Here is a 27,482-nt window from a genome sequence, read left to right on the forward strand (position 1 = left end):
TTATTGGGTATTCCATGATGTGATTATAGAAGCGAAATCGGAACCAGTACCTACTAAAGGGGGAATTTATCGCATTGGACAGAGCTGCCAAATATATGGGACTCCAGCTCAATGAAGCAAACATAATATTTATGCATGTAATGAGGCTCCATGGCATGTGACTTAATAATAACGCAAAACAAATCTGGGTAAATATTTATTTCAATCAATATTAGGAATATTTTGATTTTTGACAGCTACGTAACCGTTCTACTGAATTTTGGCGCGAAAATTTGTTTATGGCTTTCTATTGTGAGCCTAGGAAAAACTCATTCATAAGTACGTTATTATAATTATTAATTTTATGCTCAAATACTCTAAAAGGCTCATTTAAGGAAATAAACAAAAACGACTATTTCGATTCACTTCCGGTGGCATATCGATGATATAATAAGGTGAATAGCTAAGGGTAAATTTTTACGACACCCCTTCTAATTTTATGGAGGCCTTAATAATTATTCTAAACTATAAATTGACGTTGAATATATTTTCTTTGATGTGAAATTATTGTTCATTTGACACTATAAACACACAAAGATATTGTTTTTTAATTACCGTCCGATTTGATCGATTTTCAGTTTAAACATAATTTGTTATGGTGCTGAATAGTGAGCGTACCTACCAGTGGCGAAGGGTAACTTTTGGAAAGAGGTAGGCTGTGGAGATATGATAAAAAGAGCACACTTGTCAGGTATACTTACGAGAATAGTACGATATTTACTACTAATGAATAGGCACACACTAATAAATGATAACGACACACTAATTCAATGAAACTTCAAAAACTCATTGACGACATAAAAATGAGCGATGTGTTTAAATTACGTATTTTTCAAAACATGTATACGCATCAAAAATCATTAGATAAAATTTATTTTTATTTTTAAAAACAATCTATACTTACTTATTTATTAATATTCGATTAAACGCCGTTGAAATTATTATTTTAATTATCTAATTATTAATGATTTTGGACAAAGTGCGCAGTCGTGACAACAATATTATGCGCGAATGTTTTAGGCTCTGCGAAAGGAGCTTGCCTCATTTCGTACAAATCAGCAGACTTGCTGAGGTTACGAGACGTAAAGTCCATACGAAAAAAACTCAGAATTATTCCAAACATAATCGGAAATTTATTTACCGAGAAGTCGCGGCGCGGCGTTTATTATTTAATTTACGGCGCGGCGCGCTGTGGTTTTTTTTAATACCTTTGCAGTTGTTTTGTTAACTGTGTAATACTGTAATACATTCCTACATATGCGATCTCGTTGGCAAAATAAATTATTGTTATATAACATAAAATAATGAAGTGATTAAGTATATAAATATGTCAATATGCAATTAAAAAATATTTTTCTTAAGAAGGTAGGCTTTAAATAATCGCCTAGTATGGAGTCTTCGCCACTGGAGGTTATGATATATGCGCTATGCTTCGTCTTCACACAAATTAGCTTTCGGTATATTTCGTTTGAAAACCAAATGACCGTTTTCAGACCAGTTGCTGATGATCCAGCATTCTGATTCTTATCTACATTCTTAGGCCGTATCAGTATTTTGTTGTGGTAGTATACTCTAGTCTGTGGTTTTTTTTCAATGCACAATCTATGATAAACTTTATCACAAACATCATTGTTTGAAAAGACTTACAATCTTTAAAATTTTCTTTTATCTAAAAATGACCCCTGCGCCTATGTCAAATAGACAATAATATTATAGGCGAAGAGGTGTAACGCGGGATGCGATATGTGATGTCGGGCGTGAATGTGTTGCTTTACGCACTTTAGCCACGAGCGCCCCGATCCGCTTCTTTTGGTGGGCTTTGTCGCTTGGGATTGCCATCAAAAGCATGCTTTTATAGAAAAACATATAATGTTTAAGCTATGTATGCCTCGAGACTATAAATCGTAATAGACAAGGAATCGATTTTAATCATACATCCCTAATGTACAGATATTTGTCTATGGAATATTTTACAAAAACCCCGTAAATAACTGTTTATTTTATTATTATTATCGGTTTCAGTAAGGCATTAAGTAATGGTTTATGCTGCCCTGCTGATGTAGACACAATTGAATTATTTACGAGGTTCATTGATTTTAGTTGACGTTTATTGTTTCAGCTCCATTATACTTACGATTAGTAGCCAGTTGATATGTGACAGACATTTTCGGTCACATTATTTGTTGGATAATTTTATTTACTCTCTCTTATTTTATGTTTATTCAATTTACTTCTATTATCGGATTATTTAATACCTACGTAGAAATACGATTCTCGACTCGCATTACAGAGTGATTCGCAGAAGGCACTCAGAAAGTTAAATTAAAACAAATTATCGGTAAATACGTAATTTGAAAAAAAGCATGGCACCTATTCATGGCCCCCACATCCTGAAGCGGGCCTCCCTACCTATCGCGAAGGGTTAAGTCAGTGTGACGCGCTGCAGTAGCGTTATCCAAATAGTATATTTTCAGCGATATTTTATATTTTTAATATGTACGAGTACCTACATCTATTTGAATGATGGAGTTGTCGAGTATCGGCACACAGTAAAAATTGCATCGTACAACCAAATAGTTTTAATTATTAATATCATATCTAAATAGCGCCGCATGCGACTTTTTACTATTAGAGCAAATTTGTGATCTGTGTTTATCTCACTTATCTGGTCGGCTGGCCACGCCGGGCCTTTCCTGAGCCCGGGCCCCCAGGCTAGAGCCCTGTTAGCCCTCCCCTTGTGGGGGCCTTGCACCTAATAGTAAAGGGTTTCAAAATTAGTGTTGCCAAGTGTCATTGATTAAAGTATATCAGACAAGGTAATTCAAAATGCTAGATTTTCGGTTAAAAAATATTCATACAATCATTTTAAAAGAAGTCTTTATTTATAAGTTTATAAGTATTCTTTTCACAATAATTAATAATATGTTGCTTGGGACGCCGCCTGTATGGAAGAACGATAACGTATCGGCTTATCAAGTTGTGAATGTCAGGTTCAGATCCCGAGTCTGGAAAATTCATATGTCGTTTTTTCAGCATGTGTTTGGTCCCAGAATATGTATACAATAGATTGAAGAAGTAGCTAATATTCAGTTATCGTAAAAACAAAAATCTTTTGAATGAAAAAAACAATGTTCTTATATGAAATTTTACTTACAACAGGTCAGCACATTGATGTCCAAACAACTATGTTCCAATATTCTACTTATTAAATGAGACATTTTAAACTGAACGCGGTGACGAAATATGCTAGTTAACGCCATTTTTTAAGGTAGGTGTCAATTCAAAAAAAAATGGAATCAAATGGGTGCCAGGACAATTGGGCGCCGCACAGTCGACTGAAATAAAAAGACGTTTGTTACGATTCTATACAGAAAGTAGACAAGGAATTTTAATCAGTTTCTGTCTAGTACTTTAAATTAAGTTTTAACCGAGGCTTTATATAACAATAAAATAACTCTCTTCTCATTGCAATTATTTACGTGTGCATATTTAAATTCCCACCAAGTATTAAATAATATTATAATGATTTAAATATAAATAATAACCAATATTAAATAATATATATTTTAAAATTACCTACCTATAATTCACGAACGTGTATTTATTTTGAAATTTCATTCGATTGCGTGTCGCCCAATTGTCCGGCGGCAAATCGTCCTAGACCTAAAATATAGATCTGGAAAAAAACGCTAAGTTGGCAATTTTTAACAAAATACTAAGCTGATGCTTTAAAAGTAGCATCTGGTAACATAGGTACCTACTTTTTACAATTTTGATGGTCAGGTAATCAAGTAATTAAGTATGCCTTGGAAATAACCCACAATGGCACATGTAAGAATTTATAAATTAAATTCAAATATTATTATGTAGAAGATGTTGTGCAAACACTTGATACAATTTGAAATCGATTGATGTAATATTACTAGTGAAACATCCAAAACTATTTCAAAAACGTAATTTTCCTTACAGTATGTAACGGGCCGATGACTTATTAATGACATACGGTAAGAATGGTCACGTTGTACGGAAGCATCGTTCATATCATCAGATTAGGATGCCATATATGGCTAGGTTATGCATATAGGAACACGAGTCACGCATAACCAAAATATTTACTCTTGGGTAGCAATTGGGCAAATGAAGAAATGGTAGAGTGCTTCCAAACACATATTATCTAGGTCAGGGTTGGCGAACCTTTTTCAGTACGCATGCCAAAATTTCCCAAATATCATTTTAGACTGTTGACGTGAAAAACTGCTCGCATTGGGAAAAATAGTATTAAAAAAGTTCAAAAATTATAATTGAGTTATCGAGTATTTTGGTATTACATATTGGTTCCTTAATAACCTTAACAAATTGACCTGAGAATCGCTCCGGTCAGATGAGGCATCCTATCGCTACAGTGGTCTCAAGCATTGTAAAATGATTGTAAATCGATCAAAATCAGAGGATCGCGGTGCGGCTTCTCCAGTTGCCTGATGAGGTCAGTACGATAATATTATGTGATGCATAAAACCCAAGGACTGACCTATGTAATTTAAATTGAACGTAATGTTTATTATCGAAGAGTTTCTGCCTGGTAATTTTTTATACAATGTGATCTGTCATTTATGGATCGATTGGTAAATATTATTAAAAGCCGAAGACAACACGCATGGCTATGTCATAATTTATTTTTTAATACGTACCTATCATACTTCCGGACTTATTAATATTTACCTGGACATCTTTTTTTTCTGTCTTCCAACATAAAACATTTGCGTGTCATGAAAAATCATCTTATGAGCCACTAGTGGCACGCCTGCAATAGGTTCGCGATCACTGATCTAGGTGAACATGAAGGAAGCTACTGACTTACAATGCATTACAATACCAAGAATCAAAATAAACAATACTGTGAATTTTTTCTGGTGCCATATCTGTTGACAGAATGATGTCGATAATGACATTTGCCATCATTGTCCTGGTGAGAATAAAATGTCGATAGTTTCCCATCGGCATCATTGTACAATGTCTGTCAATTATGTGTTAATAAATAATTATCGGTATAATTTTATAAATATAAATAAATTAATCTTATTAATTTATGACATTTACCATCCATTGTTATTGTCCTGGTGAGAATAAAATATCGATAGTTTCCCACCGTCATTGTACAATGTCTGTCAATTATGTGTCTATAAATAATTATCGGTATAATTTTATAAAAATAAATAAATTATTAATCTCGTTAGTTTATTAAAGACAGTTTATGTTTTATAACAGGATTCGACGGATTCTTTTAAAAGTATGGCCCACGTTCAACCTGTGAGAGTATGTAAAACAAGGAATTCATTTTTAATATTTTAATCTCTAAAAACACATAAATATTAATAATTAAAGTATGACATGAAAGAATTATTATTATTTATAAAAAACGAAACCGAAAAACCAGAAATAATAGATTATAAATTGAATATTATGTACCTCTGCACGTTTCCTTGCTTATTGTGTCTCTTAAATGGTTGTTTTCTCTCAACTCCTATCAATTTTAAAACCTAAGGTGAAAATACCAATTGAAGCTTGTATTATTATGTCCACCAGTCAGCCAAGAAGATTTTTTTCTTTCTAAAACTCAAAATCCAAACGCTAAAACGAAAATTATTTAAATTCTAATGTATTTAAGTTTTGTACTATTTCATTTGAGTCGTTTTTTGCTACCCGGGTTTCGCCTTTCTGCATCTTTAGGCGCAGTGTATAGTCACTAAAGGCAAACACACACTGACAGTGTCAATTTAAATTCAAATTCCATCAAGTACCTTCGGTCGAGACTCGAGAGTATTAATATCGATAATTATTTATTAATTTTGTGTTTATATAAAATTTATCATTAAAACAATTCAGCATACTTAATATAATATGACGAATGTTACATCTATTCGATACACAAGGCTAATATTAGCTGCTATCGGCGGCTATCGATGGTAGTTTATCAAATTTATGTATTGATGCGGTTAATAATTGTTACATTAAGTTAACCGTATAAACTGACAAAACGTGCTATATTTTAACAGCCCCTCTCCTGTGGGTCTATTCTATACTTATCGATATATAGTGATAAAGTGATAAATATTATCAAACTTAGGGTGGGTTTGTATTAAAGTATTAGCACTTATTGTAACAATTATTTATTATTATGTTGTAAGCATTAAAGCTTCCCTAATTATTTTAATATTTGTTTATTTCATTTGCCAGCTCCCGGAAAGAACTTTCAGTTGCGCCAGGAGAAGAAAGATGCAGATTCCGTCAAGTTGGTATGCTTTGCGGAGAACGTCTTTCCACAGCCTACTATATCGATCATTTCTCAATCGTAAGTTCAAATTAATCTCAATTTTATGATAAACCAACGGTTATGAATCCCATCAGGTTCATTTTTAAAAAAACCCTTTAAAATACCTTTTAAATTGTGTCCATACAACGGAAATTTTTTGTTAACCCGCTGTCGACCAGGAGGAATCGTTATCATGTTGTATAGAGTTTTTTTTTTTTTTTGAAATAAGAACTTAAAACTAAAAGAAGACGGTTTTTACTACTTCCTGAAAAGTGCATTTATGAGGTTTATAAAAACTCTCTAATATTTTCAATATAAATCTAATTTTAATGTGTTACGCTTTGGTGGTTACATGCTTATCAATGGTTAGACATTGGTTAATCATAATTCCTGCTCGATATGGCATAATATAATATTGTATTTTGTAAGTAGTATCTAATTAGTAAAACATTTTTTCCGCTTCACTTTCATAAGTTTAGCCACCGTCTGTGTATATATATGGTTTTCAACAACGTCTTTGATGACGAAATTGAAGATCTTGGCATAAAAACATCAAATGTCCACTTTTTTTCATTTTCATTTTATTGCATTTCTATATTCCCTGTGTATGATTACACACAACTGTGCAAAGATATATTTTTTAAAAAAATCCTAAGTCCCTCAAATCTGCTCTCCAAAATATGCCACTTTTCTAAAAACAGCAATAGTCCAGGCATTTTTGTGTAAAAACAGCAAAGGTCCAGTAGTTCTACACTTTTATCACCAGGCGGCGTTAATAATGTTAGTATACATTCCATACAAGTTAGTGTCTGAGCTGTCAAATTATCCTTGATTCTTTTAATTATTGCTTTTAAAAACGTTTTCTTATGATTTTTTTAATATTTTATCATGGATATTACTAGCATAGACATCTGAAACGTCTCGAAAGAGAAAAATTAACAACACCAAGCAACGTTTTTGCCAAAACGGTGACTTTCATTATTGTTTAGTTGATAGTTCAGATCAGTTGAATAGGGTGGTATTGGATGCAATAAGGAAAATTCTAGGCCCTTCATTATAAAATCTAAAAATACCGGAAAAGAGATTTTTTTAATATCAAATATAGGTTCAAACTTTGGCATTTTTCGGTAAAAATTTGTAGGCTAGTTATAATGTACAGAATAGACCAGGATAGTAAGGGAGAAGTGCTTTGCGAACATTTCAGTTTCTCTCTGGGCTGTGGGATAGATTTAATGTAGTGAAGAAAAATCAAATGCAAGTCACGATTGCATTTAAAACAACACAATGGTGGATTAATTCCATTGAAAGGAGCTAAAAAATATATATTATTAGTATTATGAGCTAAATATTTACAAAACCCAATAAATGCATCGTTTAATTTGCTGATAGTGAAGGTGTCAGACGAAGCTAATCGGTTTTCTTTTATCGTGTTAACTATCAATTCATGGTGGAAATCCATTGTGTTAATGATTTAATTTAATAAAACACATTTTTTTAGTACTTATTCCACTTTTAATAAATAAATCTGGATAGGTTTCGTCCGCCTTAGAGGGACATTTTCAACTGTTGAAAACAGTTGGCAGAAAAACAGAGGCGGACGAAACCGGTCCACATTTATTTATTTAAAGTGGAATAAGTAGATAATAAAAAAAGTATTTTATTAAATTAAATCAATAATAATAATATGAAGCTAATCAATATTAACCCGCACATAATTAAAACATTTTTTTAAATATTTAATTCTTGAGTTTTTACATACATTGAAATCGTTTGTTAATAGGTAAATAATATGTTCAAACCTTATTAAAAGTTGTATTATGATTAAAAAATAACAGAAATATATTTTCTTTATTTTATTTAATAAAATTATAGTTTTAGTCATACTATTTACATTTCGATCTTTTCAATTTTGCAATAAAAACAACAAATGTCCATAAATTGTGTAAAAACAGCAAATGTCACACTCATTCTTTTTTAAATATCTATTTAACCAAAATAAATTTAATAAATTTTTTACATTCATATAGTGCATATAAGGTTTCTCTATAATTCCTCATTGTTCAATTAATAAAATTTTTCTTGACAACCAAGATATTATGTTTTTACCCTCTCCTGAAAAAAAAGTGTTTTGTGACATTTGCTGTTTTTATGCCAAGATCTTCAATTATTTTGATAAACTAGAACAGCGGTCGGCAACCCAGATGCATTGGCGTGCCACAAAACAGGTAATTCAAAGTAGGTACTGGACACTCGGCGTGCCACTGAAATAAAACTAGTAAATCTATTGTAAGACAAATTTATTTGACTATAATAATACTTTCTTTCTTCTTTCGACCATGTCCGATCATATGGGCCTCCACAGAGTAGAGGTTTGAATTAACAGATTTTGTTTTTTACGAGAAATGGATTTCAGCCACTTGCTCAGCCTATTAGGTCCATACCCTGACAGACACAAATTGAAAAACAATATGTGTACTTGCCAGACCCAGGATTCGAACCTGGGACCCACGGCGTGATAGTCCAACGCTTAAGCCGCGCGGCCACCGTGGGGTAATAATACACGTTACATAAAACATCATAAAATTACAATATTTAAACATTAGTGACTCCCTTGAGGTTCAATTTTGGAAGCTAAAACCTCAATATTTGGTTCATAGTTTGAAGTTTATGATTTTATGCACATTTCCGAATTTTCTTCAATTCCCGCAATCATCGGTTCGTGAAACGGCGACCAGTGTATCATCACATAATATTACGATTACAGTTTTTATAGTACCGAATATTTTAATAAATCATAATTTTGTGGCGTGCCACCAAAAATCCTTTCGCGTGCCAGCTAGTGGCACCCGTGGCATTGGTTGACGGGCGCTGAACTAGAATACAGAGCTTAAAACAAATTGTCGATTTTTAGAGGTTTTAAATCTGCTCAATGCCGTGTTTCTTTTTATATACAAGAGTTATTGCTTCTCATGTCTGTGAATTTTAGCATCGCGTTTTTTGAAAAAAAAAACATTTAAAACTTTCTCGCATAGTTTAATTGATTTCCGTGACTACAACTTTACTGTCAAAGCATGCAAAACGAAAACCTATACCAATTCAATGTCAAGAAATAATAATATCCTAAATTTAATAATGGTATTAATATAATGCATGCTACAATCAATATACACAGTTAAAGTAAAGTAAAGTAATAGTAAAAAAAACCGTGCATAAACCGTAAGTCAGTGAAAAGAGCGTGAAATTGTTGCCGATTCGGATTTTTACCATTAGATTTTTTTTCGTACGGTTGAAACCTTAAACTATATGTAGTGAGGGGTAGGGGTTTACGTAGGGTGTTGATTTACACTTTTCCACTTATTAAAATCTCTGATTCAGGGACATTAAGTATATTTCGCTTGACGAGTAACAGTTAATTACTAACAACATTTGTAAACGCACGCTTTGGCGCGAAAAAGGTAGCAAATCGTATTTAGAGGCGACGTAAGAGGCTCAAGGGTAGGTAACCGACTGACCGTACCTACTCTCGACCCTTCGTCCGCCCAGAAACAGATAACGGTAACTTTCTTTTTCTTTGTTTCGCTGTGCATCATAGAGCCTTGACTCATTTACAATTACAATAATATAATTATATTCCCAACTCTGTCGATTGGAGGATTTAGGCATTATGATAATATAATAAGTATTATAAGGGTTAATGTATTATCATTATATGAAAGGCGAAAAATTAATATTTAAAAACATAATTTGGAGCTGATTACTCACCAGAAAAATATTTTCATATTTATTTCATTAAAGAAAATAGGCATATTGACAATATGGAAAACAATGATTCCCCTACCGGGGTTTTTAATATGCCTACCGCTTTTTTCAAAAGTTATTGGGCAAGCCAATAAATATGTTATATTAGAATAAACAGTATTGTAATAAATCATTTCTGTGCTGTAAATCTTATGTTTTCGTGGACATTTTAAATGTTTTGATAGAAATAAAATTAACAGTGCGTAGTAGGGGGTGAACATTACTGACAACTAGATTCCTCTATTTTTACTTTAAACGTGAACATATGTATTTAAAAATAAGTCACGTTAAACCCATTTTCACTCATTAATAACCCAATTTGTTTCAATTTATAATCTTTGTTCGAGGAGCCCCGGGGTACCACGGAATCCTGTTGAGAATCACTGGCGTGGTGATTAAAAATACACAAATCGGGCATATCATCAAAATCAACATGTGGGATGTTTATTCTTCATGGCTATCGAATTTTCATTAGGTAGTTATAATTATGTAAATACAACATTTTACTAGATTCGCAATATTCTCCATTTACTATGTCATAAATAATAGTGATATTAATAATAATACGATATGGCCCTCCAGTGGGTCTATTCTATACTTATCGAACACTAAATTGATAAATAGTATCAAACTTAGGGTAGGTTTGTATCAAAATATTAGCACTTATTGTAACAATTACACGAAGCCGGTTTTTATTGTTGCAATAAGTGCGATATTTTAACAGCAGCAAGATATGTGCTGTTAAAATATAGCACTTATTGCAACAATAAAAACCGGCTTCGTGTAATTGTTACAATAAGTGCTAATATTTTGATACAAACCTACCCTAAGTTTGATAATATTTTTCACTTTATCACTTTAGCGGTCGATAAGCATAGAATAGACCCACAGGTGGACATAATATTATATCGGGAATATTTACAATTAATTTTCTATATGTGAATTTGAAAATAAATATGTTTCAAAATGAGTTCAGATAAAATAATAGTGTTCTCGTTTCGAATCAAACTTTTCAGATATAAACATATGAGTTTAATTAAAACTGGTCCATGGCGGCGGGTGGGTGGATTTAGCACTGGCTAATGTCCAGAAAAATCTGTTTGATATTTTATCATACCCGAGAACACATTTTTGCATGACATTACGCAAAAATGTACAAGCGCCATCATGATGTATTGGTAACAATTAAAAATAACTGTAGATCGGCGTTTGATTTAAAACAAACATTTTAAATTGGTGATACACACGCAGCGTGTCTGTTGCAAATGGTGTCGTTTTATTTAAAAGCTTTTTTTAAATTTTAACTTGGATGCTTTAATTATTAATGAATATTTTTCAACATTTATACATTCATTTTTAATCTATTATAAAACTGGCGAAGAAAATATTTAAGTTTACTTCTTAATATTTAATACGACACACAATTATTCTGCGTCTGATACAAAATATGTATAGCTTTTACAGAAATCAAAATCATACAGTTTCATCAAATCAAAGAGGACAACTAACCTAATATTTCATAATCTAAACAGCAATTATATGGCTAATATTAAGTACCTCGTTTATGTAATACCTATGTGATTATATTATTTTATGTAATACCTAAATGGCGAAGCGGATTTAATCAGGGGCCCCATAAGCTTACCTGCGCAAACCGGTGTGTATCGGGAAGCCCGTGTGTGTGGACGGGAAAACTGTAGCTCGCGCAAACCGAAAAGCGCGACCTGCTTGTTCCGTATTTTTTCCACAAACTATACCGCGCAGGCAAGTTGCTGCCGTCTAGCCCACGCATTAGATGAACATTTATCTTTGCCCCGCCTCCTTGGCTCGTTGCTGAAAAAGTAACCACGTCAAAGCTGACTACGTATTTGAACACTTGGCGCGGCGTGGAAGACCTGGCAGCGACGGTAGAATGAATCTACCAAGGGTCGACACACTTATATGTTTTTTCCAGACGTCAAATGGCGATTGGAGATAATCAAATATTTGACTTCTGACCATCACACCAGTCAATTTGTGATTGGCCACGGTGGTTCGCTGGCAATCTCTTTGAGCTTGGACTTGCAAGCCGTCCGACATGTCCATGCGGAGGGGAAATACAGGATGCCAACCACATCCTATGGGAATGTCTGAGTATGTGCTTCAAACGGGAGGAGATGCTCAGGTCGGTCTAATCAGCTGTTGGGCGCATCGGGCCGTCCGATTTGGTTGCTATTAAGGCCAATTATCTTGCATTTAAAAAATTTGCAGCGTCTTTGCTGTCCGTATGATTAGCTTCGTTTTCTTTTTTATATATACCTTAAATTCATTTTCTTTTTGTAATTTCCATGTGCTCTCTTCCTGGCACCTTGCATGAGAGTAAAATCGTTAAACTCAAGTCAGAGCTCACTTTGAGCGTAGCAACCTCAGTCTTGGGTAATTTCTTTCAGGGAATTCCCAGGCAAAATTGAACTAGATGCTTCACATTGCCACTGTAGGGTCCCGTGATACGCTCAATTAAGACCGAGTGTGGTGAGGGGCGGGTTTTGGCTTGGAGGGATTAACTTCAATGTTTTATTAAACGGCATTTAGCATGAAAGAAACAAAAACAGCATTTGTAATTATTATTTTATAACTAGGAAAAAATACCAGGTGGCAGTATCACCTGTCAAAACTCTTGGATGTGGTTTAGTTCTGCAACATAATTCATTTTAATTTAAATCGCAATTCGACTAAATTATTGTAAAACCTCTCTGAATACAACAGTCTTTATAGAGTCTCCTGACTTTTCCGAGCCCGCCATTGCTGAACTCGTTCATTTGTCAAACAGCGACGCTTAGCTTATGGGTCTTCCTCATCCATAATGTTCCAATTTTTTGTTCGATTGACCGTGTATTGGATATCACTAATTTATTATCCAAACGCCACTTTTTTGATTTTTTAACACTTTAACTTCGATTTATCGAATCGAGCGTATATTCTTGTAGAAATTGACATTTTCCGAGATATATCATTTTCAAAATATTTCAAATTTGACACTATACATCTTTATCTTCTTGGTCGTACACTCATGGCTGAGGATCGTGACCACATGTGAATTTCGCCATCCTTTGAGCGACCAAAACTTTCCATCCTTCTCGATCTTCCGCTTCTCTCAGGGCAGAATGGATGGCATCTTTATACCTTGCGGTTAATCTGTAAATTAATTGAAAATGCTTTTTAACACTTTATAATATAATTATACTCTATAAGTCTATACGCTAGTACTGCACCGTAAGCATATGTTAATAATAAGCAACACTGCGATTTTTGTGTGTGTTTGCCTTTGGCGAGTGTACACGGCGCCCGAAGATGCTGAAAGGCGAAACCCGAGTCGCAAAAAACGACTTAGAAAAAACGAATAGTACAAAACTTAAATCCATTAGAATTTTAATATTTTTTAAGTAAAATGCGCAGGCGACTTTTTTTACCATCAGAGCGAATATGTGGTGTGTGTTTGTCACTTAGCTGGTCAATCTGCCACGCTGGGCCTCTGGGATAGAGCCCTGGCAGCCCCCTGCCATGGTTATAACATAACCACGTGTCGTGAAATTTTATTACTGTGAAACATCTGTGTTTCCTCAAATAATCAAATGGTCTGTTTGAAATATTGAAAATTATAGTATTTTAGGAGTACTATATACCCTTTTTTAAAATACCGTACCTATATGCCATATGGTAACACAGACCAAAATTATTGTAAAACCACTATAACTTATAGTACGGTTAGCAACACTGTATTCAATCAATGTCAAAACAAAACGGCGTATGTAACTTATTATGTTGACTATTTTTGGGCGTAATGACGTGATGAATAGGTACATTACCCACTACCCTTTCATAAAACGTAGACTGGGTGTAGATTTTTGAAGATCTTATAAGAAGATATAAGACATTATGGTTTTTAGTTATAAGTGTAACTATTTTGAGTGGCAGTTTTCCATGCCCATTCTCAATTTTAACAACATCATTTACTTTGCCAACATTATAGTGACGTACGGATACGCCTTTATGCAGACTGAAAATGCCCTTTCGCCCTTTATTTATGTTTTGTTAAATTAAATAGGTAAATATAATCTGATATTATCAATTCTATTTAAAAACATGATGGATAAATTTAAAAGTATTATTTACATATTATGTACCTATTATCTAGAAGCTTTTAATACTAAAATGTATTATATGTAAGTGATTTTACCATGGTGTGTGGTATTGCAGCATAGTAGGTTTGATGAACTTTTAAAATGTTTTATGTAATATTAGTAATACATAATATGTAAGCTTTAGAAGTAAAGTTAAGAACGTACATAAGTGATACGGCAAATAATTTTCAACAGTATGTGGAACGAAATTTCGCAGTCGTCGCCAATCGAGACTGACAGAAGGTGTGAGCACGTCAATTTGTTTTGTGGTGGCGTCGGAGGAATATATTCTTAAATCGTGTAAAGATGACTAAAAAACGTTCCGCATGAAGACACATCGCTACAAAAATTACATTTAAAAATTACAATTAGCTATAAAACAACTGCTTAAAATAGAAACAATAATATTTTTGATACATGGAATAGTTTTCCTGAAACATATTATGAAGTGTTAAAAAAACTAGCTTTTGATATTTTCACAATCTTTGGCTCTATGTATGAGTATAATATATATGCGAACAAACATTCTTATCTATGAACCAAATAAAAAATAAACTTAGAAGCAGAATAACGGATGAAAATTTACAATCATGTACATATTCAATTAAAAATAAGTAGCTATTTGCCAGATACATATAGTAAAGCTATCAAAAGCGATGCATCAACGCCGATCTATTTATTTTTTTAATAAAAAATCTTGAACCTTTTTTCTCCTAAAAATCCATATATACTAATATACTAATACTAATGATCATCATCATCATCAGGGGCGCGACAACCCGGTGTGGGTCCTGGCCTCCTCCAACAGCTACCTCCACCTGTCCCTATCCAGTGTGGCCGCTTTCCAATTCGGTACCCCCAGAATACGGCAGTCACTGGCAGCTCCATCCAACCAGCGAATCTTTGGCCCCCCTCTTCTTCTACGCCCTATTGGATTGCTGGACATCACTCTCTTTGCCGGTTCATTGTCATTCATACGATGCACATGACTTAGCCATCGCAGTCTCCCAATCTTAATTGATTGAACTGCGCTGCAATATTCGTACAGCCTGTAGAGCTCAGCATTATATCTTCTCCTCCAATTGGTGCCATCTCTGATTTTGAACCTGAATCCAGACTCTGAATTTTTCTTTCAAAGATGTTCAGGGCTCGTTCATTTCGCAGAGTTAATGTCCAGGTTTCTGATGCGTAGGTGAGCACTGGTTTTACAAGTGTCTTGTAAAGAGTGCTTTTCGTTCGGCGAGATAGTATGCGGACATGCGTATGTCTTAACAGGCCAAAGTAGTATTTATTCGCAGACATGATTCTCTTGTTGATTTCTTCTGTAATATCATTATGTCGAGTTACAAGAGATACATACTAATGTATATTACATAATATATGCGGCTCTCTGGTACCTTTGTTATTCTGTTTTCTTGACAATTTGGCTCTTCTTACTTGACAAACTGCCGACCCCTGGACTAGGGGACCGCTTCAAGATGTGGGGGCCATGTCCACCACAGAGAACGTATGTGCTTAAATTTAATATAAACATGTTCATGTCTAAACTTTCATTTAATATGGATTGATGTATGTAGGGCTATTTGTTCTAATAGGGACTACCTATTTATGTTTACACTAAAATATGTTCCATACACCGGTGAACGCGTACTATTTTCGCGGGTCTATTAAACCACTTGTAAATAGATTGATTGGTTATTGAATTACCGTAGTTCAATACCAGCAAATAATAGCTCGCAAAATGTTTACAATCGTACCTATATCTACATAGTGCGGTTACAGTGAAGTTGTTGTGAAAAACACTTTTAGTATAACATAATTCAAGTGTTATTTATTACAAACGATGTATGCGTACGTCATGAATGCTATAAATATGATTTAAACTCCCATAGTGACAGTGTTGTCCTGCGCAAAAACTATCAACCGGCTCGCTAGACATTATATTTTAATGATATTATACTTTTGAAATTTGAGTGCTCCACATTATCTGCATTTCATTGTCAGTCGAATCTTTAGAAAATGTCGTGTTCTCTGGTAAATTCAGAATATAATAATATATTCATTTACAGATTAAAAACATATTCTTTGATCTAGCATTCTAGCATCTTAGTTTAAAATCGAACGAAACTTCTATGAAACAAATTGTGTGGAATAGTAATTATTTTTTAAACATATTCAAAATGTAAATGAATACAATTTCTATATACTATTTACAGTAAATACATACGAATAAATGCTGTCAAATTTTCCGCATTCGAGAGATCCCGCCCGTGAAATCATTCGCGAAAACCTTGTGAATATGTGGATAAGTGGAATAAATTTCAATTCAATTTTCAATAATATATATATACATTGTGGACATTACAAATAATAAATTTAAGACGTTCATAGCACGACAAGAAATATTATAAAGAAGAATTGTAATAAAAACGACAAAAATGAAAATATAAAAAGAGAACATAATATAATCATACAAAGGCAGTGAAAATACAATTATACATCTATAGAAGTTCAAAGAAATACACCGAATTTTCTAAGGAGACCCTAATTTAAGAATTTATAAAATAGCGTCCACCTAAACGCCCTAAACTCACCTCACGCAAGTGTAATATATCAACACCCGTAGCAATTTCATTGAACATATTTATCGCCTTTTAAGATAAAATTTACTGTAGATACAATCATGATAAATGAATAAAGCTGCAGGTATAACCAATGTCCCACCTCTCAGTTTGAGAGATTGTCCCTCAATCTCGTTCAAAGTTGATCAAGTGTGCACTTTTTTACGAAAGTCATTTATTCAGTAAATATTAACTATGATTTGAGTTTCTCCATCTTCTGCCATGTATATGCAGCCGCGGTTTATGCACGGCCGCCTTCCATGACGCTATAAACGTGACAGAATGAAAAGATTTTAGTGCAACACTTCCTTGTCCTGAAGCGATGCTGCATGGGACTGATGTAGCAACCATGCACTTTAGTGCTTAAAGAAAGAGTTTTAGAAAATAAAAAGAATTTTGACTTGCTCTGCAGTCATTTATCGTTAATGACATGAAGTGTCCTCTGTACCCGTGTACTGAAACTCTGCCGAAACAAAGGAGTCAGGAGTTGAAAGTGACGAATCTAAGGAGGGATCAGAATTATTCCGTCCTCCATATTATGACGCAGCAAATTTTTCAAATGCCTCAAAGTTGGCCTTGGTTGATATCAAGTCGTCGTGGCCAATCGGGCCCATGTGGACGGACCCTGGCAAACACCTCCGGTTTGGTTAATTTAATTTTATTAATCCGTTCTAAAGAACTGGTAGTTGATTGTAGGGCATCACTACTTGCGGTTAACCACGGCCCCTTCGAAGGAAAGCACAATAGCGCAGTCATGTAAGCCGCATTGATCCAAAAACATTTATTTGTTTACGACCCCACACATCAATTACGCTAACTATCGCATTCCTAATCAGGCGGAAAGTTTTCCCTTTATTGTGTCGGCTTCACAATTGCCAAATAGCTTCATTAGAAAGCCTTCGTGGGTGGACTCCGCATTAGTGGAAAGCCCTGAACGCAATAATTCGTCGGTTTTCCGATTAGCAATGGCGTGACCGTTATGGCAGGGTTTATTTTTATTGCTCCGCAGTGGAAGCTAGTGACCCTCAAAGAGATGGACAGCTGATGTCCCATATCCATAACATGCGGTAAATGAAGCCGAAATTTTTGTTTTATGTGACGTTTTGTAAGGTTCGATTATCGGCTAAACGTCTGCGTTTGATTGACATTGCCCTTTTTTGAAATACGAGGGTGGGTCAATAAGTCCTTAGAAAAGCCGACAGGTGGCGCGACTAGTACTGTAAGCGGTTTGTTTTCATGCAGCGGCAATACCGATTCAGTATGCTGCGAAGTTTCAATCAGATTGGTCGGGTTGTTGTGTGTTTCTCGTACATTTAAAAAAAAAATTTGCTTGTGGAAAATGGAAAAATGGAAAATGGAGAAAATTGAGTTTAGAGCTGTTATTAAACATTTTAATATAAAAGTGTTAACAGCAAAGGAAATAAAAAATGAGTTGGATTTAGTTCACGGCATATCTGCTCCTTCACTTGCAACTATTTATAACTGGTTAAATGAATTTAAACGTGGTCGTACATCAACAAAGGATGAACCACGCTCAGGACGTCCTGTAGAGGTGACTACACCAGAAATGATCAATAAAATCCACGATATGGTGTTAAGTGACCAAAGATTAAAGTTGAGTGAGATAATTGAGGTTACAGGGATCTCAAAAGGTAGCGTCATTTCTATTTTACATGACAAATTGGGCATGAAAAATATTTCTGCAAGATGGGTGCCGCGTTTGCTCACAGTCGACAATAAACGCAATAGGGTGGTGGCCTCTAAAGCCCTGTTGTCGCTCATGCAACGCAATCCGGATGAATTTTTTCGTCGCTTTGTGACTGTAGATGAAACATGGATACACCACTATACTCCCGAGACGAAAGAACAGTCAAAGCAGTGGATTGCGAAGGCAAACCATGTCCAAAGAAGGCGAAAACCGTAAAATCAGCTGGTAAGGTTATGGCTACTGTATTTTGGGATGCACGTGAAATTATTTTCGTTGACTATTTGGAAAAAGGAAAAAAAATAGCAGGGGATTATTATGCATCTTTATTGGACCAGCTAAAAAACAAAATTGAAGAAAAACGGCCTCATTTAAACAGGAAAAAATCCTCTTTCATCAGGACAATGCCCGTGTTCACACATGTTTACGATCAATGGCTAAAATTGAAGAATTGAAGTTCAAATTGGTCGACCACCCACCGTATTCGCCAGATTTAGCCCCCAGTGACTTTTTCCTTTTCCCAAACTTAAAACAATGGCTAAGTGGACAACGTTTTTTTTTCAAATGAAGAAGTCATCAATCGGACAAATGCTTATTTTGAGGACCTTCCGAAAACTTATTTTTCTGACGGTTTAAAAAATATTGAGAAACGTCTAACCAAATGTATTGAGCTCCAAGGAGATTATGTTGAGAAATAAAAAAAAATACAAAAATAAAAACTGTTTTAATGCTTTTTTCTAAGGAATTATTGACCCACCCTCGTATCTTATAATACCTACTAGTTTTACGACAATTGAATAAAAAAAAATATTCTGTTATTGATACATAAAAGTTGTAAATGAAGATTTTATTGTATGGCAGGGGTTTGATTTAAGCCTAAACAACCGATAAACTTTGTATAAAAGATATTGATGGCTCGATGGTTCCCTATCATTACCACGTTTTTATTAGCTCGTACTCTTGTTTGTCCGGTACACATTTTTTCTTGTGTGTAAAGTATAAATGTTTTCTTGTTTGTCCAAGATTTGTATTGGACGATTGAAGATTTTTAACTAACTTCCCGACTAGCTAGACATTTGAAACTTTTAGAATATATCAGAACACGACGACAATGCATTCTTTTAATACTTTTAGCCATTTTTAAGCAGAATTGAATTCATTTTCAGTTAATTCTGTTTTGTAAGGAAAGTTATTGTTGTTGGTTGCTAAGGGGGTCCTACTACTATTGTAAGGGGGGCCACTAAATTATTAATATATACGTGCGTAACTATGGAAATCAATATGAAATGTCAAAATGACATTTCAGTATTCTATATTTATTCAGTATTTCTATCAAGTACAATAAAAAGTTTTTATTAATACATAGAATTGTCAAGTTTATATGATTAAACAGAAAATTTAAAAACGTGGTATATAAAAAGTTCTTTTTATCTTATAATTATTTTTCATTATGTCAATAATAGCCGAAAGCGAACTTACTCGCGCGTAATTACATCAATGCTTACGTTAATTACTACCAATTAACTAAATGTTATCAAATATCCATGGTATTAAAGTATTCGTTTCTTGACACGCGCGCTATACCTATTCTTCTTCTTCGTCCATGTCCGCCCCTTAGCGGGAGCATATTGTCACCCCACGACGCCTCAAAGAATCCCTGTCGTTCGCCAGTCTTCTTCCGTCATCCCAGGTCATGCCAGCATACCGTAGCTCCGCCGACACTCTGAAGATAGTATTTAGTGGCCTTCCAGAACTCCGGAATCTTGTTGGCTTGAAGAACAGGCAAGTCAGGTTGAGGTTTTCTTCTGGCACCCTCAGTACGTAGCCGTGTCAGGTACAGCGTCGCCTCTTCACTCTCATCACGCTGCTTGGTGCATTCTCTTATCTACTCGTTACTCCTATAAAGTCATACCACCGCACACCCAGTATCCGTCACAAACATCTATTCTCGAAGCTCAGTATACGGTTGCTCGAGCCTTCGTGAGGCTCAATGATTCACTACCGTTAAGCAGCACCTTCAGAATGAACCGTCTCCTTGCTTCGTTCCAGGTCATACCGGCATACCGTAGCTCCGCCGTTTACACTGTATAGATAGTATTTAGCGGCTTTCTAGGACGCCGGTAAGCTTGAAGAATAGGCAAGCCAGGTTGCAGTTCTTTTCCCCAATTGTTGAAGTCCAATGTCGCCTTTTCACCCTACGTGATGAGAGACTAATTGGTTCGTTCTTTTATCTCCTCGTTGCCTTAAGTCAGAATGAAAAAAAAAATATTAAATATATGCTACTGACTGACCACATTTCTCTTCCTTCTTCTTCGACCTTATCTTGAGCAAGCCTTGAATAGGCGACATTTGGTTTTGCCGTGAGTCCCAGACACGCCGCATCGAGTTGACTATTGCCCCAGCCATTCGAGCTCTTGTGAGTTCTCTTTGCAGAATGCCATCTACCACGATTTGTACTCCAAGGAATTTTAACCTCAGCACTTGATACATTCGATGTTTTGCCCGTCGCTAATCAAGGGGAAATCTGAACCAGGACAAGGTGCTATTGCACAAAACGTTACTTATACCTTTCTACATATAGTTTAATGTTCACTTAACCTCATATAAAAGTACCTAGCTGAATATATTCAGTTAACTTTCTATGGGAGTTTGTAATTAACTTGCAATTTTGGAAACATTGCTTTACCTATACGATATTATATTCCGATGATTTAATATATTATTTTCTTATGTATCATTCTTTCCCATTGTAGGTATACATACCATTGTACTGATTACATACATTTTCGTTAGTAATATGCCACGAAAATTGAGCTTTATATTATGCAATAGCGGAACTTCAAATTATGACGCCCCACCCCTATATCATAACATACTAAAGCAATTTTTCGAATAGTTTTATTTTATTAAGAATTTTTGACCGCACATAAACTTGAACTTACGTAGTTATCATACAAGTACAATTATTTTGGAATGTAAAAAAATACTGAAAAAAATTACGCCACAGGCGAATTTTTTGCTTTATGACCTGGAACAAATTTATAAAAAAAATGTATAAAAAAATTTCAAGAGTTGGAAAAATATTAAGAATGTCTTTTGTTCATTAGAGATTTTTGGATCTCTGAACGTACTTTCTTCTAAGCAATGATTGCACATTACGTGTTATCATATTTAACATTACAATAATTGGGTTATATAAATATTTGTGTTACTTTAAATAATGGTTAATAAGATACCTTCAATGTATGGCGCGTTCACCTGTAATATGACAATTAAAGTACCATGAATATACGTATTTAAAAAAAAAAAAAGACCGTAGTTCCGTTTGTGTTATAATGGCAGACATTCGTAGGCTGTTTTTTTTAAATCAATAACGGTTACCTTACTATTAAGATCACGTAAGTCCGATATTATGAAAAAATGAAGTTTGTACGACAAAATTTAAACAAAAAAACATACTAAAATCAAAATCAAAATATCAAAATCTCGCTTATCTAGACTAGTTTGCTGTCCCATCTATCGACAAATTTTAAAAACTCTCGTGGTTTCAAACATGGAATTAAAACCTCGTATTTCACAATTATTGTTAGTGTTGGCAGATTCATCGATCATAGAGGTGTTTTAAATATAGTTTTTATTAAGTTTTTCCTTCCCCATAACATTCTTCTCAAACAGACTTACGAGGTTTAAATAGTAAGGTCACGTAAATTGTGTGTTACGAGTATTATGAACTATGATGTATGTTGTATATGCAAGAGGTTTAGATAATGGCTAATAACCGCTAATTTGTTATAAAATTAAATAATATTTTGTTATCAATTTATCATAGTATTATTTCCACATTGTAGAGATCCATTATGCTCTATGTTGGAATGTAGAGGGGATTTAGTTTGTATTCAATCAATGAGAATCAGCTACGATTGCTGTCGGAATATTCTTCTTGCAAATAACATAAGGTAGGTACATGTAACATGTAAATACATAGATATATCAGCCGGACAAAATATTAGCGGTCAATGACACACATTTGAATATTTCATTAATGTTAAGAGGTCGGTCGACTCGTAGGTACCTATGGTATAGTTACGTGTCCCCACGCGACATACGAAACGTTGTGACCCGTTTCACGGTGACTTGCATAAATAAAACTTTTAAATGTAAAGCATTCTTTTCTATCTCAAATAGTTCGTCGATCGATATTAGTGCAGGATCCCATAGACTTGTCGTATACATAATATGCGGAACGCATTCTGACAATTGGAATAGGTTTTAGGGGTCACCAAGATATATAATGTCGATGTTGCCAGGCGATATTAGTTGTCAACTTTTTTTTATTGAGGTTTTAATTTTTTTTCTTATAACCCACCAAAAATTGTTCTGTTCTTCAATAAAACCAATACGGGATCAGGGATTGATTGAAAATGCAATAATTGTACCATGCCATCGGCATGGTCGTAGAACGGTCCGTCCCGTTTGAAAAAATAAAAATAGCGGGTAGTGAAATGTGTTCAAAATTATCGATTCTTAGGACCCTTCTTGGCTTAAATTATTTTATTTAGTAGCATTTTTGTATATAATCACCTAAATTGGTTTCTTTACTATATCTATGCATATGACATTCGTTTTAGTATTATGGTTAATCCAGAAACAGTGTAGGTTGCATATATAGGTAGGTGAATAAATGAAATAACGATAACCACTAACCACACTAAGTACCTACACATTTATTAAAAAAAAAGAAACAACAAGTCAAGTGTTCAAACTCCTTTAAGTATCATGATAACAGTTTTTACAAACACTACTTACACATTTGCACAATGATATACATGTCAAAGCCGATTTCTTATAACTACGTGATAATGTACGGCAGTTAGAATTACATTTGCATGGTTTAATTAAATAATTTGGTACAGGTTCATTCGTCATTTGTCTTGGATACGAATTATTTTCTAGTAACTCATATTCAAGTTGTAGGACATCAAGAGGCTCAAATAGTGGAACATATGAGCTTTCCCGTAAATAAACTTATGCTGAAGGCTTTAAACAGTGTAAATACAATGAATCATATGTGCATATCACTCTTGACAAATTTAAACTAAATTCAATATTTTGGGAAATAAATTTATGCCGAAGCTCATTCGCTATTGGTTTTTGTTTATATAATAAGTAAGTGCAAACTTTTTCCAGGTCTTGAAACTTTTGTGGTCTCCAATAAACCATTTCCTAAAGCTGAAAGTGCCTCCTGAACAAAACTCGTAGACGAGATGGTTAAAGCTTGTTTCTTTGTACATATGCAGTCACTAGTGGTGTCGCAGCCGGTTAAACAATGTAATGCTGGTATAATATTACAAATATTTTCGCCAAGAGATTCAGCTGCCAAATGGCATTCTAAAACATGGAATTTCTTCTGAGATCCCTCAAACCATAATCCATGGCAACCAATCGTTGCAAGTTTATTCCAGAAATGAATGCCTAAAATTAAAACATCTGTATCGGGACTGTGATAATCTCCAAATTTTGCATTTTTACAGCATGAAATATATGACAGAACATTCTAGACTCCAGAGTCTGCTTCTAAATGATTTTGATTTTAAATCAATGGCGTCAGTGAAAATTGATCCCTGCAATTTAAACCATTGTGTGGGGTCGTCAAATCCACCACAATGTACAGCTCACTTTTTCCGTTGATTTTTGCAAATGTGGGAGCATTTTTGCAAATACATTTAACAAGCTGTAATTTATTTTGAGGGCTCACAAAAAAATCTTTGCAATTAATCCACCACATACCTACTACATACACTAAGGGACAATCTCCAAGGCTTAGATATTATAAGCACTTACACTGTTTAAGGGCTTCAGCACAAGTTTATTTATGGAAAAGCTCATCTGATCCACTATTGAGCCTATTGATTTCCTACAACTTCTAACAATTATGAGAAAATAATTTGTATCCAAGACAAATGACGAATGAACCTCTGCCAAATTATTTGGTTAAACCATGCAAATGTAATTCTGACTGCCGTACATTATCACGTAGTTATAAGAAATCGGCTTTGACACGAATATCATTGTGCAAATGTGTAAGTATTGTTTGTAAAAACTGTGATCATGATACCTAAAGCAGTTTGAACACTTGACTTCTTGTTTCTTTATTTTTAATAAATGTGTAGGTACTTAGTGTGGTTAGTGGTTATCGTTATTTCATTTATTCACCTACCTATATATGCAACCTACACTGTTTCTGGATTAACCATAATACTAAAACGAATGTCATATGCATAGATATAGTAAAGAAACCAATTTAGGTGATTATATACAAAAATGCTACTAAATAAAATAATTTAAGCCAAGAAGGGTCCTAAGAATCGATAATTTTGAACACATTTCACTACCCGCTATTTTTATTTTTTCAAACGGGACGGACCGTTCTACGACCATGCCGATGGCATGGTACAATTATTGCATTTTCAATCAATCCCTGATCCCGTATTGGTTTTATTGAAGAACAGAACAATTTTTGGTGGGTTATAAGAAAAAAAAATTAAAACCTCAATAAAAAAAAATTGACCACTAATATCGTCTGGCAACATCGACATTATATATCTTTGTGACCCCTAGAACCTATTCCAATTGTCAGAATGCGTTCCGCATATTATGTATACGAAAAGTCTATGGGATCCTGCACTATATGGTCAATACCTCCATTCAGACACTCATCTAATATAGGTCATGTCTTTTGTGCCGTATAGGTAGGTAATGAAGTATTTTACAACGTTTCTTCTATTCTTCGTTTATTCTTATTTGTCCGGTGGTTGTTTATCCAATATAAATCTTGCAATCGATTTTTAACTAACTTCCCGACTAGCTAGACATTCGAAACTTTTAGAATACATCAGAACACGATGCCAATACACCTACATTCTTTTAATACTTTTAGCCATTTTTAAGTAGAATTAAATTTATTTTCAATTAATTCTGTTTTGTATGATAAGTTATTTCGGAAGAAATCTGTAATCCAATCCACTATTATTGGTTGCTAGGGGGTGGTCCTAGCAACTAAATTATTAATATATACGTGCGTTACTATGGAAATCAAAATGACATTTCAGTATTCTATATTTGTTTGTTTTTATTTACTTCATATCATGTACAAGTTTGAGCATATTGAGCATAATAATTGGACAGAAAATTTAAAAACGTTGTATATAAATAGTTCTTTTTATCTTGTAATTATTTTTGTTTATTTACTGCTACCTAATAAGCATTGTAATATGTAATTATTTTGTTTTATTGAAGTAAAACTTTTTTAACTTGATACATCAAAATTTTCCGATCATGTCCGTTCCTAATAAGATTGGGCCTCCACAGAGTAGAAGTTTGTATTAACAGATTTAGTTTTTACGAGAAATGGATGTCAGCCACTTGCTCAACCTATTAGGTCCATACTCTGACTCATACACAAATTGAAAAACAATATGTGTACTTGCCAGACCCAGGATTCGAACCTGGGACCCACGACGCTATAGATCGACGCTTAATCCGCGCGGCCATCGTGGGTGTAGTCTGTAGGACAACACTTCAACCAATTATAATACAAAACATATAAGTGTATTATATAACACAAACAAACACATCGTGTTTTGTAGGTTATGTTAGGGCTATACTTCAGCTGAGGCATGGTCTAAAAAGATCGTGATTAAGCGATGCGCGGATTGTGCAAATGACGCGAGCCGAACGAAATATGATTTGTCAAAAAAATTCAAAATGCGTCCTTTTAATGTTATGTTTATTATTATATTCGTAATAATAATAGTATATTCATTGACATGTTTTCTTTTTCAAGTACATGCGGCACGTTTTTTAGTCATCTTTACACGATTTAAGAATATATTCCTCCGACGCCATCACAAAACAAATTGACGTGCTCACACCTCGACTGTTAGTCTCCGATTGACGACGACTGCGAAATTTCGTTCCACATACTGTTGAAAATTATTTGCCCTTTCACTTATGTTCGCTCTTAATTTTTCCACCGTAAAAATATGTATTTGACTATGTAAAAACTATTAACTGCAATGTAGATTCATTACGTAATTTATTGACACAAAGGGGTGTTTTTAAAACACTAGGGTAGCTCTTGGCCATCGTAAAAGCTGGTAGTTGCGTTCGCAGCTTTTAAACTGGGGTAAAAATCGCTTGTCGCTACCATCGCCTACAATTGTATGGCACTTAATTTTTTTTTGTTTCATGAAACATTACGGACCGAAATTTTTCGAGGAATTTCGTTAAACAATCAAGTGTTTTATTCAATTTGATTTATTCAACAAGAGGGGAGGAAAAGGTGGCGAGAAACAAATCTCTCCTGGCCTTAATATCACGCTGTTCTCCTCGTCTGTTTTTTTTACGTCTACGTCCTACGGATTACACAAATAAAAAATAGGCACATTAGGAAAAAAAATGTTTTTACGACTATTAGGAAAATTAATCTATATTAAGAAAACGTCGTAAATTGCCAGCCTTGGAAGCGATTTTACACAAAATATTATATAATATAGGAAAAATAATTTCTTTATAAGAATCTGCGTAAATTGTAGCACTTTGAGTCCATAATCCATAAAGCATAAATATATATACTGAATACTGAACAAAAATACGTATAAATAGCGAGCTTTGGAAGCTATTTTACACCAAATATTATATAATAATATAAGAAAAATAATTTCTATATTAGAATCAGCGTAAATCGTAGCAATTTGAGTCCATAATCCATAAAGCATACCTAATATTATGTCTACTAAATACTGAACAAAAATATATATTAGGCGTAATTACGTTTTTTACTACATGGA

General features: G+C 34.1%; 2 protein-coding genes across 3 annotated transcripts in view; one reads left to right on the forward strand and one right to left on the reverse strand.

Annotated features, from left to right (window-relative positions):
* Window positions 1-24,950, reverse strand: part of LOC147078717 (uncharacterized) — an 869,452-nt gene extending 844,502 nt beyond the window's left edge. The window contains exon 1 of the mRNA XM_085960503.1: window positions 23,887-24,950. The gene's annotated coding sequence lies outside the window, so the exon portion shown is untranslated. The remainder of the gene's footprint in view (window positions 1-23,886) is intronic.
* LOC147078735 (uncharacterized) overlaps window positions 1-27,482 on the forward strand; it is a 119,215-nt gene that overhangs the window by 60,509 nt on the left and 31,224 nt on the right. For both annotated transcript variants that reach the window (XM_085960408.1, XM_085960409.1), the window contains exon 4: window positions 6,274-6,388. In XM_085960408.1, the coding sequence (XP_085816534.1) occupies window positions 6,274-6,388 (115 nt within the window). The remainder of the gene's footprint in view (window positions 1-6,273; window positions 6,389-27,482) is intronic.

The sequence above is a fragment of the Rhyacophila brunnea genome, unplaced genomic scaffold (genome assembly GCF_057557595.1).
Source record: "Rhyacophila brunnea isolate RB1 unplaced genomic scaffold, BYU_Rbru_1.0 scaffold_11, whole genome shotgun sequence".
NCBI lineage: Eukaryota > Metazoa > Arthropoda > Insecta > Trichoptera > Rhyacophilidae > Rhyacophila > Rhyacophila brunnea.